The sequence below is a fragment of the Protopterus annectens genome, chromosome 16.part0 (assembly GCF_019279795.1).
Source record: "Protopterus annectens isolate FY-2018-M chromosome 16.part0, PAN1.0, whole genome shotgun sequence".
NCBI lineage: Eukaryota > Metazoa > Chordata > Ceratodontiformes > Protopteridae > Protopterus > Protopterus annectens.
In genome coordinates this window covers 675,009,408-675,027,144 of record NC_056750.1, presented here as the reverse complement: position 1 = coordinate 675,027,144, position 17,737 = coordinate 675,009,408, and the positions used below count along the sequence as shown (strand labels likewise).

Below are 17,737 nucleotides of genomic sequence, written 5' to 3'. Positions count from 1 at the left end.
GCTGTGTACTACATGAACTACAAAATGAACTGACACCTCACCTAAGTGTCATGTTTAATCATAGCCTCACTTCAGGCTTCGTGCCCACTGAGTGGGGCACAGCTACAGTTATCCCACTTCACAAGGAGGGATCCACCTTGGATCCTAGGAAAGTACAGTTTTGTATCTACCATAAATGTAGATGTTCGAGTGTTCACACTGCTGCAGTCATTACACTTGGGTTCCAAAGTCTTGGTCCGGCGTCAGTTGCTGTCACTTCTTCCCTGACGTCAGTGCGCCAGGGGTATATAACATGCATCCGACGCCATTTTCTTCCGTTTTTCTTGCTCCAGATGTCAGGTGCCCCCAAGGAGGTAGGCAATACATATTTCTAATAAAAGATATACATATAAAAATAAAAACAATACCTTCTGTTACAAGCAAATACACCACAAAGGTTGTATAGGATAGAAAGGTATAGGTAAGTCCAGCTAGTTCAGAGGGGATGGAGGGAGGGTAACCTGGACTGCAGCAGTGTGAACACTCGAACATCTACATTTATGGTAGGTACAAAACTGTACTATGTTCGTGTTACACTGCTGCAGTCATTACACTTGGGTAGAATCCCAAAACTAAGGTTGGGTGGCTGGTCTATAAAGAGTTAGGAATGGCTATGAGGCCCTGCAGAACTGCAGTGGCAAATCCTGCTCTGGATTTAGAGTAAAGAGGCAAGTGGTAATGCTTGGTAAAGGTGTGCACTGAACTCCAAGTTGCAGCCTCCAAAATTTCCTTGGTAGGTACTCCTCTGAGAAAGGCTGTTGAAGTGGCTGTTGCCCTGGTGGAATGTGGCCTAATGTTATTTGGGACTGATTTTCCATGCTGTGTGTAGCAGTAATGAATACAGTGTCCTATCCATTTGGATATAGTCTGCTTTGAGATAGCCTTGCCCTGTGATCCTGCAGCATATGCTACAAACAGTTGCTCAGTTTTCCTGAAAGCTTTTGTTTTGTCCAAGTAGAAGCGTAGCTGCCTGTGTATGTCCAAAGAATGCAGAAGTTTTTCCCCTTTATTCTGGGGGTTTGGATAAAAAGTTGGCAAATGGATAGTTTGGTTAAGAGCCACACTAGATATCACCGATATCACCTTTGGCATAAAGATAGGGTTTGTCCGTAAGGAAACCCTGTCCTGATGAAAAATTATAAAAGGTTCCACTGCCATTAATGCCTGTAGCTCTGAGACGCTTCGTGCTGAAGTTACTGCCAGGAAGAGCTGTTTTCCATGATAAAAATTTTAGATCAGCTTTATTGGCTGGCTCAAAAGATGGTAGGGTAAGTTTTTCAAAAATGAAATTGAGGTCTCTAGTTGGTGTTGGCGCTCTCCGGGGCTGTCTTATGTTTTTAGCCCCTCTGAGGTACTGCTTTAGCAAGGGATGAGAGAATAAAGGAGGATCCGTGTTGTAATGTGCTGAAATGGCAGAGGCGTGGATCTTAATTGATGAGAAGGATAGGCCTCTGTCCAGCATCTCAGTTAAGTATTGTAAAATCCGAGGAATGTTAGGAACAAGAGGGTCAAGGCTTTGAGCCTGGTTCCAGGCACAGAATCTCTTCCATTTTTCTGAGTAAGCTTTCCTGGTGCTAGGCCTCCTGGCCTCCAAAATGACATTCATAACAGCTTTAGAGACAGAGGGGTTGCCTGTTTGACTAATGTATCTGCCATGCAGCCAGGTTTAGGGTTTTGAGCTGACCGTGCAGGATCTGATTGTTTTGTTGAGTCAGAAGGTGTGGAATTTGAGGCAAAATCCATGGTGGGCCTTGAGCCAAGTTCCTTAAGATAGGGTACCAGTGCTGGCGTGGCCAGTCTGGAGCAATCAGGATCATCTGTGGTTTTTCTTGTCTGGCTTTTAGGAGTACCTTTGAAAGTAGAGGCAGTGGTGGGAAGGCATAAACTTTTAGGTTTTTCCAGCTGAACAAAAGAGCATCCACTTTCCATGCTTGTTTGTGATAAGTCCTTGTGCAGAATTTTTGTAGTTGGCAATTCAGTGGGGAGGCAAAAAGATCTATGTCTGGGCATCCCCATTTTTGCGTTACCATGCTGAAGATTTGTGGATTCAATTTCCATTCGGGAGGGTCCATGATATTTCTGCTTAGATAGTCTGCCAGAGTATTTTTCTTTCTTGGCAGGAATTGTGCTTGCAGGTGAACTTGATACGTTAGAGCTGTGTTCCACAAGGTCATGGCTTGCCTGCATAGGGGATAAGAATGAGTGCCCCCTTGATTGTTTATGCACCACATTACTGTGGTGTTGTCTGTCTTTAGTAATAATTGTCCTGGATGAAGAAGGTCCTTGAAAGCTGTTAGGGCATTTTGAACAGCTAACATCTCTTTTTGATTGATGTGAAGATGCATTTGGTCAGTGGTCCACTTGCTCTGAATGCATTTTCCTGCCATGTGTGCTCCCCAGGCGTAATCCGAGGCATCTGTTGTTAGAGTTTGCCTGGCTGTGGGTTGGGTAAAAGGCTGAGCCTTGTTTAGGTGACATGCCTGTGCCCACCATCGAAACTCCTGTTGTAGGCAGGGAATCATTGGTATTACTGCTTCTAAACTGTGAGAGTGTTGAGTCCAAACACTTTTTAGGTACCACTGTAATTTCCTCATATGCAGTCTGGCATATGTTATTAGTAGTATGTAGGATGCCATGAATCCCAGGGCCTGCAGAATCTTTCTTGCAGGGAGATGGGACTGTTTTGCCAGTAATTGAAAATACTGAGTTAGTTGAACTTGTTTGTCTGGCCGTGAGGTAAGCCATCTGGGCCATTGTATTTAAGCTGGCACCCAGGAATATAATCTGTTGCGAAGGCACTAGTTTTGACTTCTTTTCGTTTACTGTGTACCCTAGAGAAATTAGCAACCTTTTTACAAACGCCAGATGCTGTAGAAGAATGTCCTTTGTTTCTGCTTGAATGAGGCAGTCATCTAGGTATGGATATATTTGAATTCCTTTTTGTCTGCAAAATGCAATTACTGGTACCAGGCACTTTGTGAAGACCCTGGGCGCAGTAGATAAGCCAAAGGGCAGCGCAGAGAATTGGTAGTGCATTGTACCAGCTTTGAATCTGAGGTATCTTCTGCAATTTTGTCTGATAGGGACATACAGGTATGCCTCTTTGAGGTCCAGAGTAACAAGCCAAGCCTTCTTGCCCAGCATGGGTAGACGCTGTTGCAATGTCAACATTTTGAATTTCGGAACCTCCAGGTAAGCATTCAGAATTGAAAGGTCTAGTATGGGCCTCCAGGCCTTGTCCTTTCTGGGGACCAGGAACAGTCTTGAGTAAAATCCTAGTCCTTGTTCCTGTTGTGGTACTTTTTGAATAGCTCTCATGTCCATGAGGGCTGAAATTTGTTTTTGTGCCTCTGCTCATTGATTTTGTGGCAGGTCTGGCATTCTTTATAGCCTTGGTAAAGTATGAAAGTGGAACCTGTAACCTTGAGTCACAATATTCAGTACCCATTTGTCTTGGGTGATTGTCTGCCAGTTTTGAGAAAAAAGTGCTAGATTTCCCCCTAAGGGGGCTTCCAAAAGGGACGTGCTTGGCGTACGAAGGGGAAAGTCATTGTGACTGTTTCCTGTAAGGTTGAGACTTGTCCTCACCTCCTTTTGGGGTTGAGGTGCCCCACTGTCATTGTCTGTTTGAGCCTTGGGGTTGAGATCTGCCTCTTGGGCATCTGTATCTGCCTCTCTGTGGCCTGTCTGACACTGGAAAGGACCAATTCTTTGTTGGCCAATTTCTGCTAAACCGAGGTTGCTGTACCTGTAAGAAATCTTTGACTGTTTGTATAGATTTAGCTTTATCCTCCATTTTCTTTAACACCTCTTCTGCCTTAACACCAAACAAGGTATCATGCTGTAAAGGAGCATCCAATAACTTTGCCTTAACATGATCAGGTAAACTCGTTTTTTTAACCAAGCATGTCTTCGAATCACAGAACCTGTAACTGCGGCTCTACAAGAGGCCTTTAAAGAATCAAAACTACATTGCAGAGTATGTTTTCCCACCTGTTCAACTGCATGCAATAAATCCTGCATCTCTTTACAATCAGGAGCTTCTGAGCTTGCAAGCATTTTCTGTTTTAACTGAGCCATTAAATATTGTTGGTGCTTAAGCATGTGAAACTGGCAATTTAAAGCCCTCATTGCTAAAGTTGCATTAGTGTAAACTTCTTCCCCCATCTATCCAAAGCTCTGGAATCTCTGTCAGAGGGTACTGGATTTTTTGCAATGGACGCTTTAACCCCTTTTGGACCCTGGGAAATAGTTTCTGGATCAGCAGAAGGGTTCTTATAAAGAAACTTGTGAGAGTCAGGGACTCTATAATACCTATCTGGCTTGGCTGGAGCAGGGGGCAAAGAATCAGGAGATAAGCTGGATTCAGAGAACACATCATCCACAATATCTAGCACAGGCGGAATAGCCAGGGGCCTGTGCTGAGGCAATAAAAGGAAATCCCTGAGCCTTTTCTTGGATTCTGAGTAATCCTGACTTTCCCAATGGAAATGCTCCCTCATGGTATGTAAAGTTTCCCCAAAAGAATAATCCTCAGGAGGAGAGGCTGAAGGGATAGATTCTTCAGCATCAGAGTCCTCATAGGGGGGTAGAGAGTATCCCTGGTCTGAAGAGGAATCAGAGGAAATGGAAACCTGATGAGAGGAATCAGTCTGTATCCTGCCTAGGCATTTTCTCAGGAGGGGGATGGGAACCCCTGATTAGAGTAATGAGGTCTTCGGCCATTTTAAGCATCTGTTTCTTAGGCATGGAAGACTGTCCAGGAGAATGCTGTACTTGCTTCTTTGTCTTTAATGGTACCTTTGTCTTGGCTGTTGTTTTAATGGCAAGTTGTGAAGGTCTGAAAACACCCTCAGAAGCCGATGTGCTCAGCGGCTCCGGACCCATCTGAGGGATTAGTTTCCGTAGGCCCAATACGTTGAGTTTCCAGAGGCCTAGTTGTCTCCACGTGGGAGTCGGAAGCGGCCTGTGGCTCTGAGGTAGCGGGTGTCAGGGGCTGCGAAAGCGCCTAACTGAAAACCGGCGAACTGGCGACTGGCCTAGAAGAGGTTTCGTCATTGGTTTGGACCTCGGATGCCTGTCTTTATCCTTGTCTTTGCGTTTTTTCGGTACTGAGGTCGTCGGTTGTTCCGATGGCATAGTATAATCGAACCTTCGGCCAAACTAGTGCAAATCAAAATCAAAACGTCTTTTTATAGTGCGTTTGTTAAATCTAGCACAAAACCGACAACTAGTGATGTCGTGATCAGGGCCTAGGCATGGAATACAGTAAGAGTGGAAGTCCTTATGAGGTATTTGCTTCCCACAAGAAATACAATTATTAACTTTTTCTGACATCGGTCTGAGGCAAGAAAAAAGTTTCCCCAACGGGGTACTTAGCTTTACTGAAGACTTCCGATCTGAAATTCGACTTCGAAAATCTCAGGAGTCGGCCGACCGGCACTTGCGAACAGCTTCTGCTTCGGGCACCGCACGGCAAGAAAGACTGGGGAAAATGGCGTCGGATGCATCTTATATAACCCTGGCGCACTGATATCAGGGAAGAAGCGGCAGCAACCGACGCCGGACCAAGACTTTGGAACTCTGGCCTACTGCAGGACCGCCTGACGGCAGGATAACCCAAGTGCAATGACTGCAGCAATGTAACACGGTGAACATCTACCGCCCCCATCAGTCTGATGAGCCTGATCTGCAAGGCCATGGAATGTATTATCACTGAACTTATAAACAAAGACATTGGCAACCTTCAAACACTGGACCCCACCCAGTTTGGGTATGTGAAGGGCTGAACTTGACTGACTTCTTAGAATTAGTCTCCAGAGCTGTGGACTAGGGTAAGGCGGTCCACACAGCCTATCTGGACTTCGCCAAGGCCTTCGACACAATTCCCCCAGTCTGAAATCATAGATAAACTTACTAAGCTGGGCATTAATCCCTACATCACTCGATGGGTTGCCAACTGGCTTACTGACAGAACCCACACTGTAAAAGTAACAGACTCCAAATCCAGCTCCAGACAAATGACAAGTGGAGCACCTCAGGGTTCAGTCCTGGGACCGCTCTTGTTTGGCATCTACTTCTCTGAAGTACAGGCCAATGCTAAGGGACTCTGGCTAACAACGTTCGCAGATGACTGCAAACTGGGAGCCATTATTGAATCCCCAAATGATGTGGACATTCTACAAAAGGGCCTTACAGAAACAGATGCTTGGTGCCAGAGCCATGGGCTCAAGCTTAATGCCAAGTAATGTATAGTTATCTCCTTTGGGGAAAAAACATGTACCCATGAATTAACACATAGGTGACAATACACTAAACACCGAAAGTGTGATGAGAGACTTAGGGACACAGGTGGACAGTGGTCTCACCTTCGATAACCACATCGCCACAACAATCCTTCTATGTGGCACACCTCATCACTAAGGGCTTTTCATCCAGAAAAAAGGAGGTCATTGTCCCACTGTACTCATCCCTCATTAGACCCATTATAGAATACAATGCCCTGTTTGGTATGTACCTCTCAAGACATCTGCAACAACTGGCAAAGCCACAGAAATACCTCATTAAAAGAATCACAGGCCTAAAGCAGATGCCCTATGCTGACTGTCTAAACAAACTTCAGCTATACTCTGTCGCATATAGTCTACTCAGAGGCGATCTCTGCTTAACATTCTTGGGTGGCGTAAGCCAGGGAATTTTGTTGGCTAGGCTTACTTAGGCCCTTGGGCCGATAGCCTAGTACCTACCTATGAACATACAAGGCCATGTCAAACCCAGAGCTGTTGGACATGCTACACTTAAAGAAATCCCAATCCCTCAGAACCACACACTCCAGGGATCTAAACCTTGTCATCACAATGAACCAAACATGCTGGAGGGATAGGTTCCTGACCCACAGACTCCCCAGAATCTGGAATAGACTGCCCATACATGTCAAGCAGAGCACCTCTTTGGCCCTCTTCAAAAGGAACCATGACAATTGGATGGGAGATAGGAAATTCACCCCTGGGATCACGTCAGTCACCCTGCTAGACAGGAGGACCAGGGAAGTAAATATTATGGTAAGAAATAGCCAGGGAATTGTTATGGCTAGGCTTGTATAAGCCCCTAAGGCCGATAGCCTAGTACCAACCTACGAATGGTTTTCTTAAGTCTAAAAGGTGGGACTGACATACAGCCCTTCATACACACACACACACACGTGGAGGGTTTCAAAGGCAATTCTCGAACACATTTTGACATGTTGCATTTCATTTGGTTTCCATAAAAGGTAAGCAAAAAACTTGTGTGGAGGGGAAGAACACATCACTTGCCCAAAATATGTTTCTTCTGAAGTGGCACTACATTGGAATAAGAAGCCTATATTTCACAACACAAACCAATTTTTTGAGACAGAAATCTTGACTTTACCTTAACTCTATGTAATGACAGTGGCAATGTGCTTCAGTCAAATTAAAAAATGAAGACGCACTGAAATCCTTAAGGTCAGAATGGTAACATTCGGTTTCGTTTGTGCTTCAGTACCCTATTATCTTTTCATGAAAGTTAACTCATGAAGGGGACAGAGGAGTATGGCATTTTACATACAAGTAATAAATGCTGGGTTCTACGGTCATTTGAGTTACCAAAGTTTGCCATGCTGCATTATACTTCACTTCCATTAGCAACGGGTACAAGACCCGCTCAGTGTGGGAAGCTAGCACACATCCAGAGTTTCTTTTCTGGACTGTCATTACATCAGAAGTTAAAAGAAAATTCATTTGCGCACACATTTTTTACCCACTGGCCTTATGGCTTCTTCAAGCCAAAGTCCTATACAGTGAAGCATGAATAAATGGATAGATTTGTGTTTGGTTCTTCATACCCAAAATCAACTGGCTTCATATATTTTGCAGTGGACAATCATGACGCATTTAGAAATGTGGTATTGTTTTGCACTGCTGGATTTTACTAGTGTTTCTATAAAGCCACCTAGATGCCTTTTTTGTGCTAGTCATTTCGCAACAAATATTACACTTTAAAGCTGACAAAATCAACATATGACTTCTAAGCATGTGTTCTTATGAAATCAAAACAAACTTCCAATAAAAAGTAATATGTCATTTAAATTGCAGGAATACAAACATTTCATTTGCTCCCACAAACACCTCAGAGATTAAATTGCCTATTTTACACTTGTTATTAAGTGAATGTGTTTCATGGAATTGACCGTCTAGAGGTCATGATCTGAAAATGTTCTAAGAATAATCTAAATCACTACAGACATTTTGTGGCAAGGCCAAATTCAGGCAAGAATGTCCATATGAAATAAAAAAAAAAAAACTTAAGATCAGTTCTCTTTCAAGTGACAAACAAAAACCTACATACATATATAAAATGCTGTTGTGGCTTTAGACCTAAAAATACATTGCATCCTTACATGACTATCTTTTATGTATTGTGTACTTAAAAGATAATTTCCCCATAAAACTCAGGATGCAGGTACTTTTTTTTGCCTTTTAGGCTAGGCCAATAATGGCATCTTATCAGCTCTAGGCCAATATTCTCTGAATTTTTTATGAGAACATGTTAAACCATTTTAAAGACAGATGCAAAGTTATTTAGGGGACAAAATCTGCCAGAAATGGTCAGTAAAATGGTTCAAGTTCATGAACAATTGCCAGTAGTAAAGAGGGTTAAAACAGCTTGTGCTGCAACACAGATGGTAGGTAGCCTTTTTACATAAAACACCCACTGTACACTTCAGACAACGCACCGACAGGAATTATGCTTTACTTAATATGTAGGATTAATTTAACATTTAAGGTTCAGCAATTTACAGTTTTTAATTTCATCAAGTAATCCATCACAAAAATGCAAACTATAAACCATATACAATATGACTTACAAAAAAAAAATGCAGAAGTGTTTACCTTATCATACCAGCAGCGCAAACTCAGTTGACCACACATGCAGTTGCTGGAAGAGCAGTCATCAGTGCAGACACAGTACTAAAAAAGAAAAGAAAACTGTACTTAAATAATTCAGTTGCTCAACAAGTGTACAGTTATATTATATCTGAAGCTAGACACACGTAAATCTAGTTTTACAGGGCCCTACCTTAACTCTGGGTCTTTGAAACCTTACCAGTGATTAAGGTGTCCCGCTCAATGTCTTCCTTTCTGCAGGGAATGTTCCTGGGTTCACTTTTTTTCTTCAATCACACTACCATTCATCAGCAAAATTAAAGGAATACTCAATAAATTGGGTAAGTGAAGCTTTCTTCCATTCTTCACAAACCCAAAGAAAGGAAGGACAGAGATTTTCTACTCACCAGAGCATATTAGGAACTTTAACCTTTAAAGAAAAAATTGGTCTAAGATGATATAGTAAAAAAAAAAAAGATACTAAATGTCCTGTATGAAAAGCTCTTGAATACCTTGCAATAAGATTTATATGTAATGAGTCCATCGTCAAGTCTCAATCATCAGGGTGTTGACAACACCGAATAGCAACATTTAAAGTGGGGCAAGCTTAGAAATATGACACTGTTCCTTATTCATCAGTCTCCTGAGATAGCCACAGTCTTTGGAAGGTGTACAGAGAATGCAATATTTGGGAAAAGGTGTGGGAGGTGGGCCAAGTGCACCTGCACATATGTCCAAGACAGAACACTACCTGTTAAAGGAAACTGTAAAAAGTAATAAAAGTGCAAAACAGAAGTGACAAAATAAAAGTGCCACAGCAAATGAACTTCCTTAAGCACAAAACGAACCATAAATGTAAAAACAGTGCAAAGAATGAAACATCAGAGGTAAAAACAAAAATATCTTAATAGGGTTAGCGCTTTCGCATCTAATATTGGTGCTTCTTCAGACCATCATATACAAACTACAAAGAAATTAAACAGCAGAAATAATTCAAATCAATTAAAACAGAATAAAAATAACAGCCAAATCAGAAACAGTGTGACGTAGTATACAAAGAAAGCTCTACACCAATATGTGTATATATATATATATATATATATATATATATATATATATATATATCTATCTATCTATCTATATAGGCAACAGCTCAAAATATAAAAATACACCTAATACTAACATTCAAAGTAAAGAATCACTGCTAAATGAAATACCACTAACATAACATATCTAAAAACAAGAAGTTATGTCTTATCATAACGTTCCATCTGTATTGTTGACCTTCTTTAATCATTGATGGGTTTGGTTCTGAGCCCTAGGAACCGAGTCGGCCTATTACTAAACTCGTGCCAGCCAAAAACTCTCGAGCTAAGCTTCTACCCAGGATGCCCTTCTCCCTGTTACCTCAGACTGAGTTTGCTGAAAATAGAGAAGTAAAGCTGAGGCCACTCCTGCACAAATACCTTAGGACACCACTTGGACCCAAAGCATCCCCCAGGAGCCTTTGGTGGTGGACAGAGGGTGGGATGTGATGAATAAATGAAAGAACAACAACACAGATGGAACATTATGGTAAGACGCAACTTCTTTATCTGATGACGTTAATCTTCTTTCCATTCATTACTGATGGGACAGAATGCCAAGCTACTTTGAGGTCCATGGGTGCCATTGAGTCGAAGGCAGCTCTCCCTCTGGAGACCAAATCCAATTTGTAATAAATGATAAATGTATGAGGTTTAGCCCAAGTGTCTGCAAAGCAAATGTCATCCATGGAAGCTCTGGAATGGAAAGCTATAGATGTTGCCACAGATCTTGTGGAATGGGCTTTAATCTTAGGCATAGGTTCTTTTGTGAGGGAATAGATAAAACGTATGCAGTCCCTTGGCCATTTCAATAATGTAACCTTGGAAACAGAACTTCCCATTCTAGGCCCAGAAAAGGAAATGAAAAGCTGATCAGATTTGCACATAGGTTTAGTCCTGTCTAGGTAGAATCTCAGCTGCCTGTGCACATCTAAGAAATGTAGCCAGTATTCTCCTTTATTGAAAAATTTGGGAAGAACACTGGTAAGTCAATGGTCTGGTTAATGAAAAAATCAGAAACAACTTTGGGAAGGAAGGATGGGTTTGTTCGGAGTGACGCTGTCTTTATGGAAGACCAGATAAGGCCTTTTGATACACAATGCCTGTAACTCCGAAACTTGCCTGGCTGACGTGATGGCTACCAAAATCAAGGATTTCCAGGACAAGAACCTTAGGTTGCACTTCACTGCGGGTTCAAGGGGATTCAGTCAAGGAGTGAATGACTAAAGTCAGGTTCCATGGTTCTAAAGGCTGCCTAGAGGCCTGACATGAGAAGCTCCCTTGAGAAAAGCTTTACATAGACACATGAGAGGGGTGCCATCAAGACCATTGTGGAAATTAGAAATCGCCAAGTGTACTCGTATGGTAGAGGTAGAAGCTCCATCATCAAAGGTATTGCAGCACTGCAGTCACTGGAGCAGAATATGGGTCTAGCATGTTATCCTTTGACCAGGTGGAGAACCTTTTCCATTTATCCTGATATAGTCTTCTGGTGGATGGTTTATGAGAGGCCAGAATGATGTTCCAAACTGGTGAGGTGAGATTAGCTTGCCTGGCAAGTAATGGAAGTAGAGAAATCAAGCTGTTAGCTTGAGACTGGACAGATTCAGATGACTCAACCCTTGAGGGTGAGTAATCAAATGAGGAAGAGGGTCCAGAATCCACGGTGGGCATACTAGGTGAGGCCTAAGGAAGGGGAAGCAAACTTGTTGAGGGATGAAGGGGGCTATGAGGATCACCTTGCATCTCAACTGAAGAGCTTTCTTTAGGAATTGTGGAATCAGTGGGATGGGAGGATAAGCGTAAAGTCCCGTGGGCCAATCGTGGATCAGCGTGTCCCTCGAGGACTCCCCCTCTGGGGGAAACAGGGTGAAATAGCTGCTGCACTTGTTCGTTGGGGAGGCGAAAAGATCGCAGCAAGGCTGGCCCCAGTGGCTGAAGATTTCTGCTGCCACCTCGGGGTTGAGTCCCGTCATTTTTGGCACCAAAAAGAATCTTGGTCTGGTGGGACTGGTTGGACGACTCTTTTTTGAGACATCTTTATTATCTCTGAAGCTGCTTCTTCTCTTTGACTGGGTGGAAAGTCGGGAAGCTTTTTTGGAAGCTCTGGTTGACAAGAAAGGGGGATGGTGTAACCGCTGGTGAATATACTCTGCACCAAACGATCGGTGGTAAAAGATTGCCAGGCAGCTTGGTGCAGAGAGAAATGACCCCCAACTGCTTCCAAAGGTAAGCAATTGGGCTGTTCCTCAGGAGTGCTGGTAAGGCTGTCCAGAGGAGTCGTCCCTGGAGCCTTGGTTACAAGGACCCCCCTCTGCCTCTGTAGAGGCATCTTCCGGAATTGTTACCCCCTCTGCCCCTGGGAGTAACATCACGTGGGGCACAGAAAGGACCCAGAGAGTTGCCATATTTTCCCACTCCTCTGATTCCTGGAGAAGGAACGTTGTGGATTGGAAAACCGCAGGCCTACGGCTGACAGGGTCTTGCCATCTTGCTCGCACCTGGCTAGTGTGTCTTTCACCTTGGAGCCAAAAAGGGGCTATGCGTCTACGGGAGCATTCAAAAAGGAAGACCTGAAGGGATCGGTGAGGTCACAAATGCGCATCCAGGCATGAAGCCTCATGACAATACCTGAAACCGCTGCTCTAGCTGCCCCTTCTGTTGCATGTGATAGCAACCTCATGGATGAGTTGGAAATCAATTCCAAGGTTGCGACCTGCGAGGCAACTTTACCCCTTACCTCGTTAGACACCTGTCCTGCGAGTGTCCCAAAGAGTTCAGAGATCAAGTCCCTCTGGAGCCTCATAAAATGTGCCAAACAGCTCAGAGACTGTATGGCCAAGGTCGCTGATGCAAAACTTCACTTCCCAAGTCTGTCCACTGCTCAGGACTCTCTGTTGGGTGGGTGGACAGCAGGACTCTCCTCAGCCAAGTCCTTTTACATGGCCATCGCCACCACCATAGCGTCGACTGGCAACCCTCTGGACTGATGGAGGGGAAAAAATTTTGGCAGGTCTCCGAGGGATCGCCTCAATGGAATCAGGGTTCTTCCAAGTGAGCTGCACAATGAGCTGGATGAGCTCGTCGACAGGCAGGGTCACCCCAAGAGGTAGATGGCCGGGCGCAGAAAGCCTGCAGGAATACGGACTCCTCAGATGAAGGGTTGGAGGGCTTCCAGTCACCTCTGTTTCAGCATTTCCAGGATAGGAGGTGACCATGGGGACCCTTCACCATCATCTTAATCAGTGTCTTGTTAAAGCTTCCTCGGGCGAGTCCATGTGCTTCCTCTTGCATGTTCTCTTTCGAGAGGGCTCCTCAGTGGGGGTCTCCGAGGACTCGAAAGAGCGGGTACCCTGAACAGGGGTGTCCTGTGGCTTCCCCTGCCCAGTGCCCCGGAGAGGTGGTCTGTGGCAGCTGTAGCTCAGGGGATAAAAACTGGGGTTCCGACATCAAGAGAATGCTTCTAGAAGTGAGAGCTCTCTCCATCATGCAGAAAGCAGGTTCGCCCTAAGAGGGATGGGAGCCCGGAACAGAGAAAGAACCTCGGGACCGGGGTTACACCCTGTTCCAACGAACCCAACACTGCGGATGGAGCCTCAAGCAGGATCGGTGCAGACGAGACTATCGGCACCAAAGATGGAACCAAAGACACACATTGAACCGTGCCCCAAGCCGAGGAGCATGCCCTCCAATCCAGAGATTGAGGAAGGACCAGTTCCCCAGGAACCGCGGACCAAAGGGGCAAACCCGGAACCTGAGTGAGGTTCACGACAGGTGCCGAGGTGGTGGGTTCCAAGAAGGACGTCAGAGCAGAAAGCTTCAGAACTGGAATGGTCAATAGAGTGTAAGGAGGAGTCCGTGGAGAAACCAACTAAGTCCTGCAGGTGGATGGATCTTAGAAGGTGTGGGTATCACCCTGGCTGCCAACAGCTGGTCCACAACACGCACCACAGAGAGTTCTAACAGGCTTCTGGTGGATCTAGTGGATACTCCGGATGGGGAGTTAGGTTGATCAGTGAACTGGCTATACATATGGCCCAGGAACTGATCTATGGAATGAAGAGTACTGGGTCCATGGTGCAAGGTTTTCCGGTACCGATATCTCACGTTTCGAGACCGGGATTAATGGGGTCAAGTCCACTTTGATAGGAAAAATGCTTGGTGCCAAAGGGGCGCCTGGAGCCGAAGTGGTAGGTTCCAATATCATAACAGACTAAGGCATCAAAGGCATGCCCTGAGCCATAGTGGCCACAGGTGCCAAAGTTGTAGTAGGCGTAGTGAGGTCTATCGTCAGTGCCAGAGGCAGGATCGAAGCTGGTGCCGATATTATACGTTTCGAAGTGCTCGGAGCCATAGAGACAGATTTATGTTCGGAGGACAACTTGGGGACTTTTGATTTCACGGGCTCACCCTGATCACCCGAGGGTGAGGAGGGAACCGAGTGGGACCCTCTTTTTGTCTTTTGTAGTAGGGGATGAGACTTCCATCGCAGAAATGGCCTCTGAAAAGGGAGACTAAAGTAACCCTTTCAGTATCAGTTTATTCTTGCGCTCATTCAGAGTGCGTTGACAAACTCTGGCAAATGCCACAGGGAGGTTGCACCGAAAGATGGGGCACCTCCAAACAATATATACAATCACTGTGAGAATCACTATTAGGTAACTTGCCATTACACGAAGTACCATGCTTAAACCCTGAAGTACCTTTCTTATCAGACATCTTGACAGACACAACAGGCTAACACTTTAAAGACAAAAACGTAACAAGTCTGTTCTAGCAAATCAAACAGTTCAAAAACCACACAGTCATATAGATATATATAAAAACAGAAATGTCCTACTAAAAAAACACTAACAGGTTAGGAGAGAAAATAGAAACACCAGCTATGGTACTGAAGGAATACCACAAGGGTAAGGAGAGAAGGCCGTATCAACAATGGTACTTGAAAGTTTACCAACGGGTAGAGCAAGGAAGAAAGGATCAAGATCTAACTGTAAAATAACACTAGAAAGACTAACACTAAAGGAAGAAATACATACGAGTTTTCCACACAAAAAAAATTTAAAAAGTTTTCACTTAGCTGAGAGGTCGGCTGAAATACGGCTTTACGGAGAAGGGCATTCTGGGTAGAAGCTTACCTTGAGAGTTTTTGGCTGGCACGAGCTTGGTAACAGGCCAACTTGGTTCAGAGGGCTCGAAATCGAACCCATCAGTGATGAATGGAAAGAAGATTAACAACATCAGATTATTTATTCATGCAGGAATGTTTAAAACTATTAGATTTTTACTATTTCTAAAATGAAATAAATCAGAGAATTGGTTTATACCCACGTCTGATGAGCAGGTATAGACTATAGTGGATAAGAATACGTTATTTCATTTTTAGAAATAGTAAAAATCTAGAGAGGCCATCCATGCTACAATGACAGCAAAGGGCGCATCTTACTGGAGGCTAGATGTACGATTCCGTGTAGGACATGCAATATTTGCAATGCCCTGAATACTAGTAATAGTTGTAGACATCCCTCCATGAATAAAAATTTTAGATTTAACATTACTGCTACATTCTCTACTTATAATGTTATTTACTTACCTTTACGTGTCCAATGTTGCTCATTTTACATCAGTAAAACCAATTGCTCCTTGGGTGAGCAAGACAGCAGTTGGCTGCTATAAGCAAGAATGACGTTGAAGAAGTGTCTTGGCTAAGCATGCTTACATCAGTTAGGTGATACCCATGCATTTACTTATAAGGTTATTGAATGTCTGAAATATATGTTTACATATGGGAGACTTCAGAAATACTGCAGAGCAACATCAGGTTAAATGGACTGTGATACTGAATGCTGCCAAGTCTCCTGGATTAAATGAGATGGTATCACTTAAACTGTATTTAAAAGCATGGTCACTACGATAGTGGTATTTCACTTAGGAGTGATTCTTTACTCTGAATGTTAATTTTAGCTGTACTTTTATATTTTGAGCTGCTGCCTCTTTATATATATATATATATATATATATATATATATATATATATATATTGGTGTAGAGCTTTCTTTGTATACTACGTCACAGTACACACCCTTTTTTACTAGTTCTGATTGGCTGTTTTAATTTATGTTGATGAGCTAACTGATTTGAATAATTTGTGGTATTTTAACTCTTTGTAGTTTGTATATGATGGTCTGAAAAAGCACCAATATTCGGTGTGAAAGCACTAACTCTATTAAAGCTATTTTTGTTTTTACCTCTGCCGTGTTTCGCCTTTTGCAATGATTTTACATTTAAAGGAACCTGTACCAGTGAATTACCCATGAGAAACTAATGAATGCATTCTAACATGAATATAAAACAAGTCATGTACCCCAGGGTAAGTCAAAGGGCATTAATGCAATAACCAGCATAACAGACACAAAAAGATAAAACTGCTTGACTTTTTAAATTATCCCCCAGTATTGAGTTTTCCCCTGAGGGACTTATTTTTCTTTTTTTCCCTCTTCTTCCTGTTGCATTTTCCTTGATTTTGGTAACCTATTAACCTGGTTTGGTTTTCTGTTTAACTTCACTTTCAGTGTTTGAATATTTTCTGCTGTATTTTCTTTTACAAGCTTACCTGATTCCTCTGTACTATCTTGTAACATCACATTCCCTTGCCATGACCGCTAAAGGCCTCTTGTAGTGGTAAAGTATAAAGGAATACCTACTGTAGTAGGATTGGAAAGTATGGTTGTGTAAAATCTTACCATAACAATATATGTCCTCCTCTTCTATATGCTGCAGTATTCACAACATGAGGGATCCACTTCCGGATGACTCGTACGTCCGGACAGTATACCAAAGTCTAAATGCTACTGTAAGGTACGTGCGACATTGCACATCAGTTAGCATATATCGGGTACAAAGCGTATGTCAGCATGTACCTACCTGAAAAATGAAAGCCGCAAAACACCACCCTGATAAGGTGAGAGAGCATGTAACCATGGACCAGGCAAGAATCAGGAGGAAGGGGGGGCATACTGTAGCATGTAGAAGAGGAGGACATCTATGATTATGGTAAGATTTTACACAACTATTCTATGTCCTTCTATTCATATGCTGTAGTATTCATAACATGAGGGAGGATGCCAAAGCTCATGCAGATGAGGAACTGGGAGGAGAAGCAGAAACATTTTCCACAAAGCCATGGAGAAAAGCTCTGACAAACCCCTCCATGGACCCAAAAATAGCATACAGTTTATAGTGCTTGGTGAAAGTATTAACAGAAGACCAGGTAGCTGCCTCCAAGATAGAGGCTGTGTCCAATCCTTTAAAGAAGGCCTCAGAGGAGGACACTGCCCTCGTGGAATGTGCCCTTACATGTGAGGAAAGATCCTTTCCATTGCCTGACTAACAGAGACGGATTGTTTTAGAAATCCAGGAAGAAATATCTTGTTTGGAAACAGGTTGTCCCAGGGCCCTTGGGTGATAGGAAAAACAATCTCTCGGACTTATGGATAAGCTTAGTTTTGCTCAAATAGTACTGGAGTTGCCTATGTATGTCCAAAGCGTGAAGAATCCTCTCACTGGAGGATTGGTGGGAGGGAAAAAAGGTAGGGAGATTGACACCCTGATTCAGGGTTAACTCATTAACCACCTTGGGCATAAAGGATGGGTTAGAGCAAAGAGAAACCTTGTCCCTATGAAACACTGTGAAGGGAGAGGAGGCCA

General features: G+C 43.4%; 1 protein-coding gene across 1 annotated transcript in view; it reads right to left on the bottom strand.

Moving 5' to 3' along the window:
• The window catches only part of EHMT1 (euchromatic histone lysine methyltransferase 1), a 1,716,251-nt gene that overhangs the window by 278,059 nt on the left and 1,420,455 nt on the right, over window positions 1-17,737 (bottom strand). Inside the window, exon 25 of the mRNA XM_044058169.1 lies at window positions 8,952-9,029. Coding sequence (XP_043914104.1) covers window positions 8,952-9,029 — 78 coding nt within the window. The remainder of the gene's footprint in view (window positions 1-8,951; window positions 9,030-17,737) is intronic.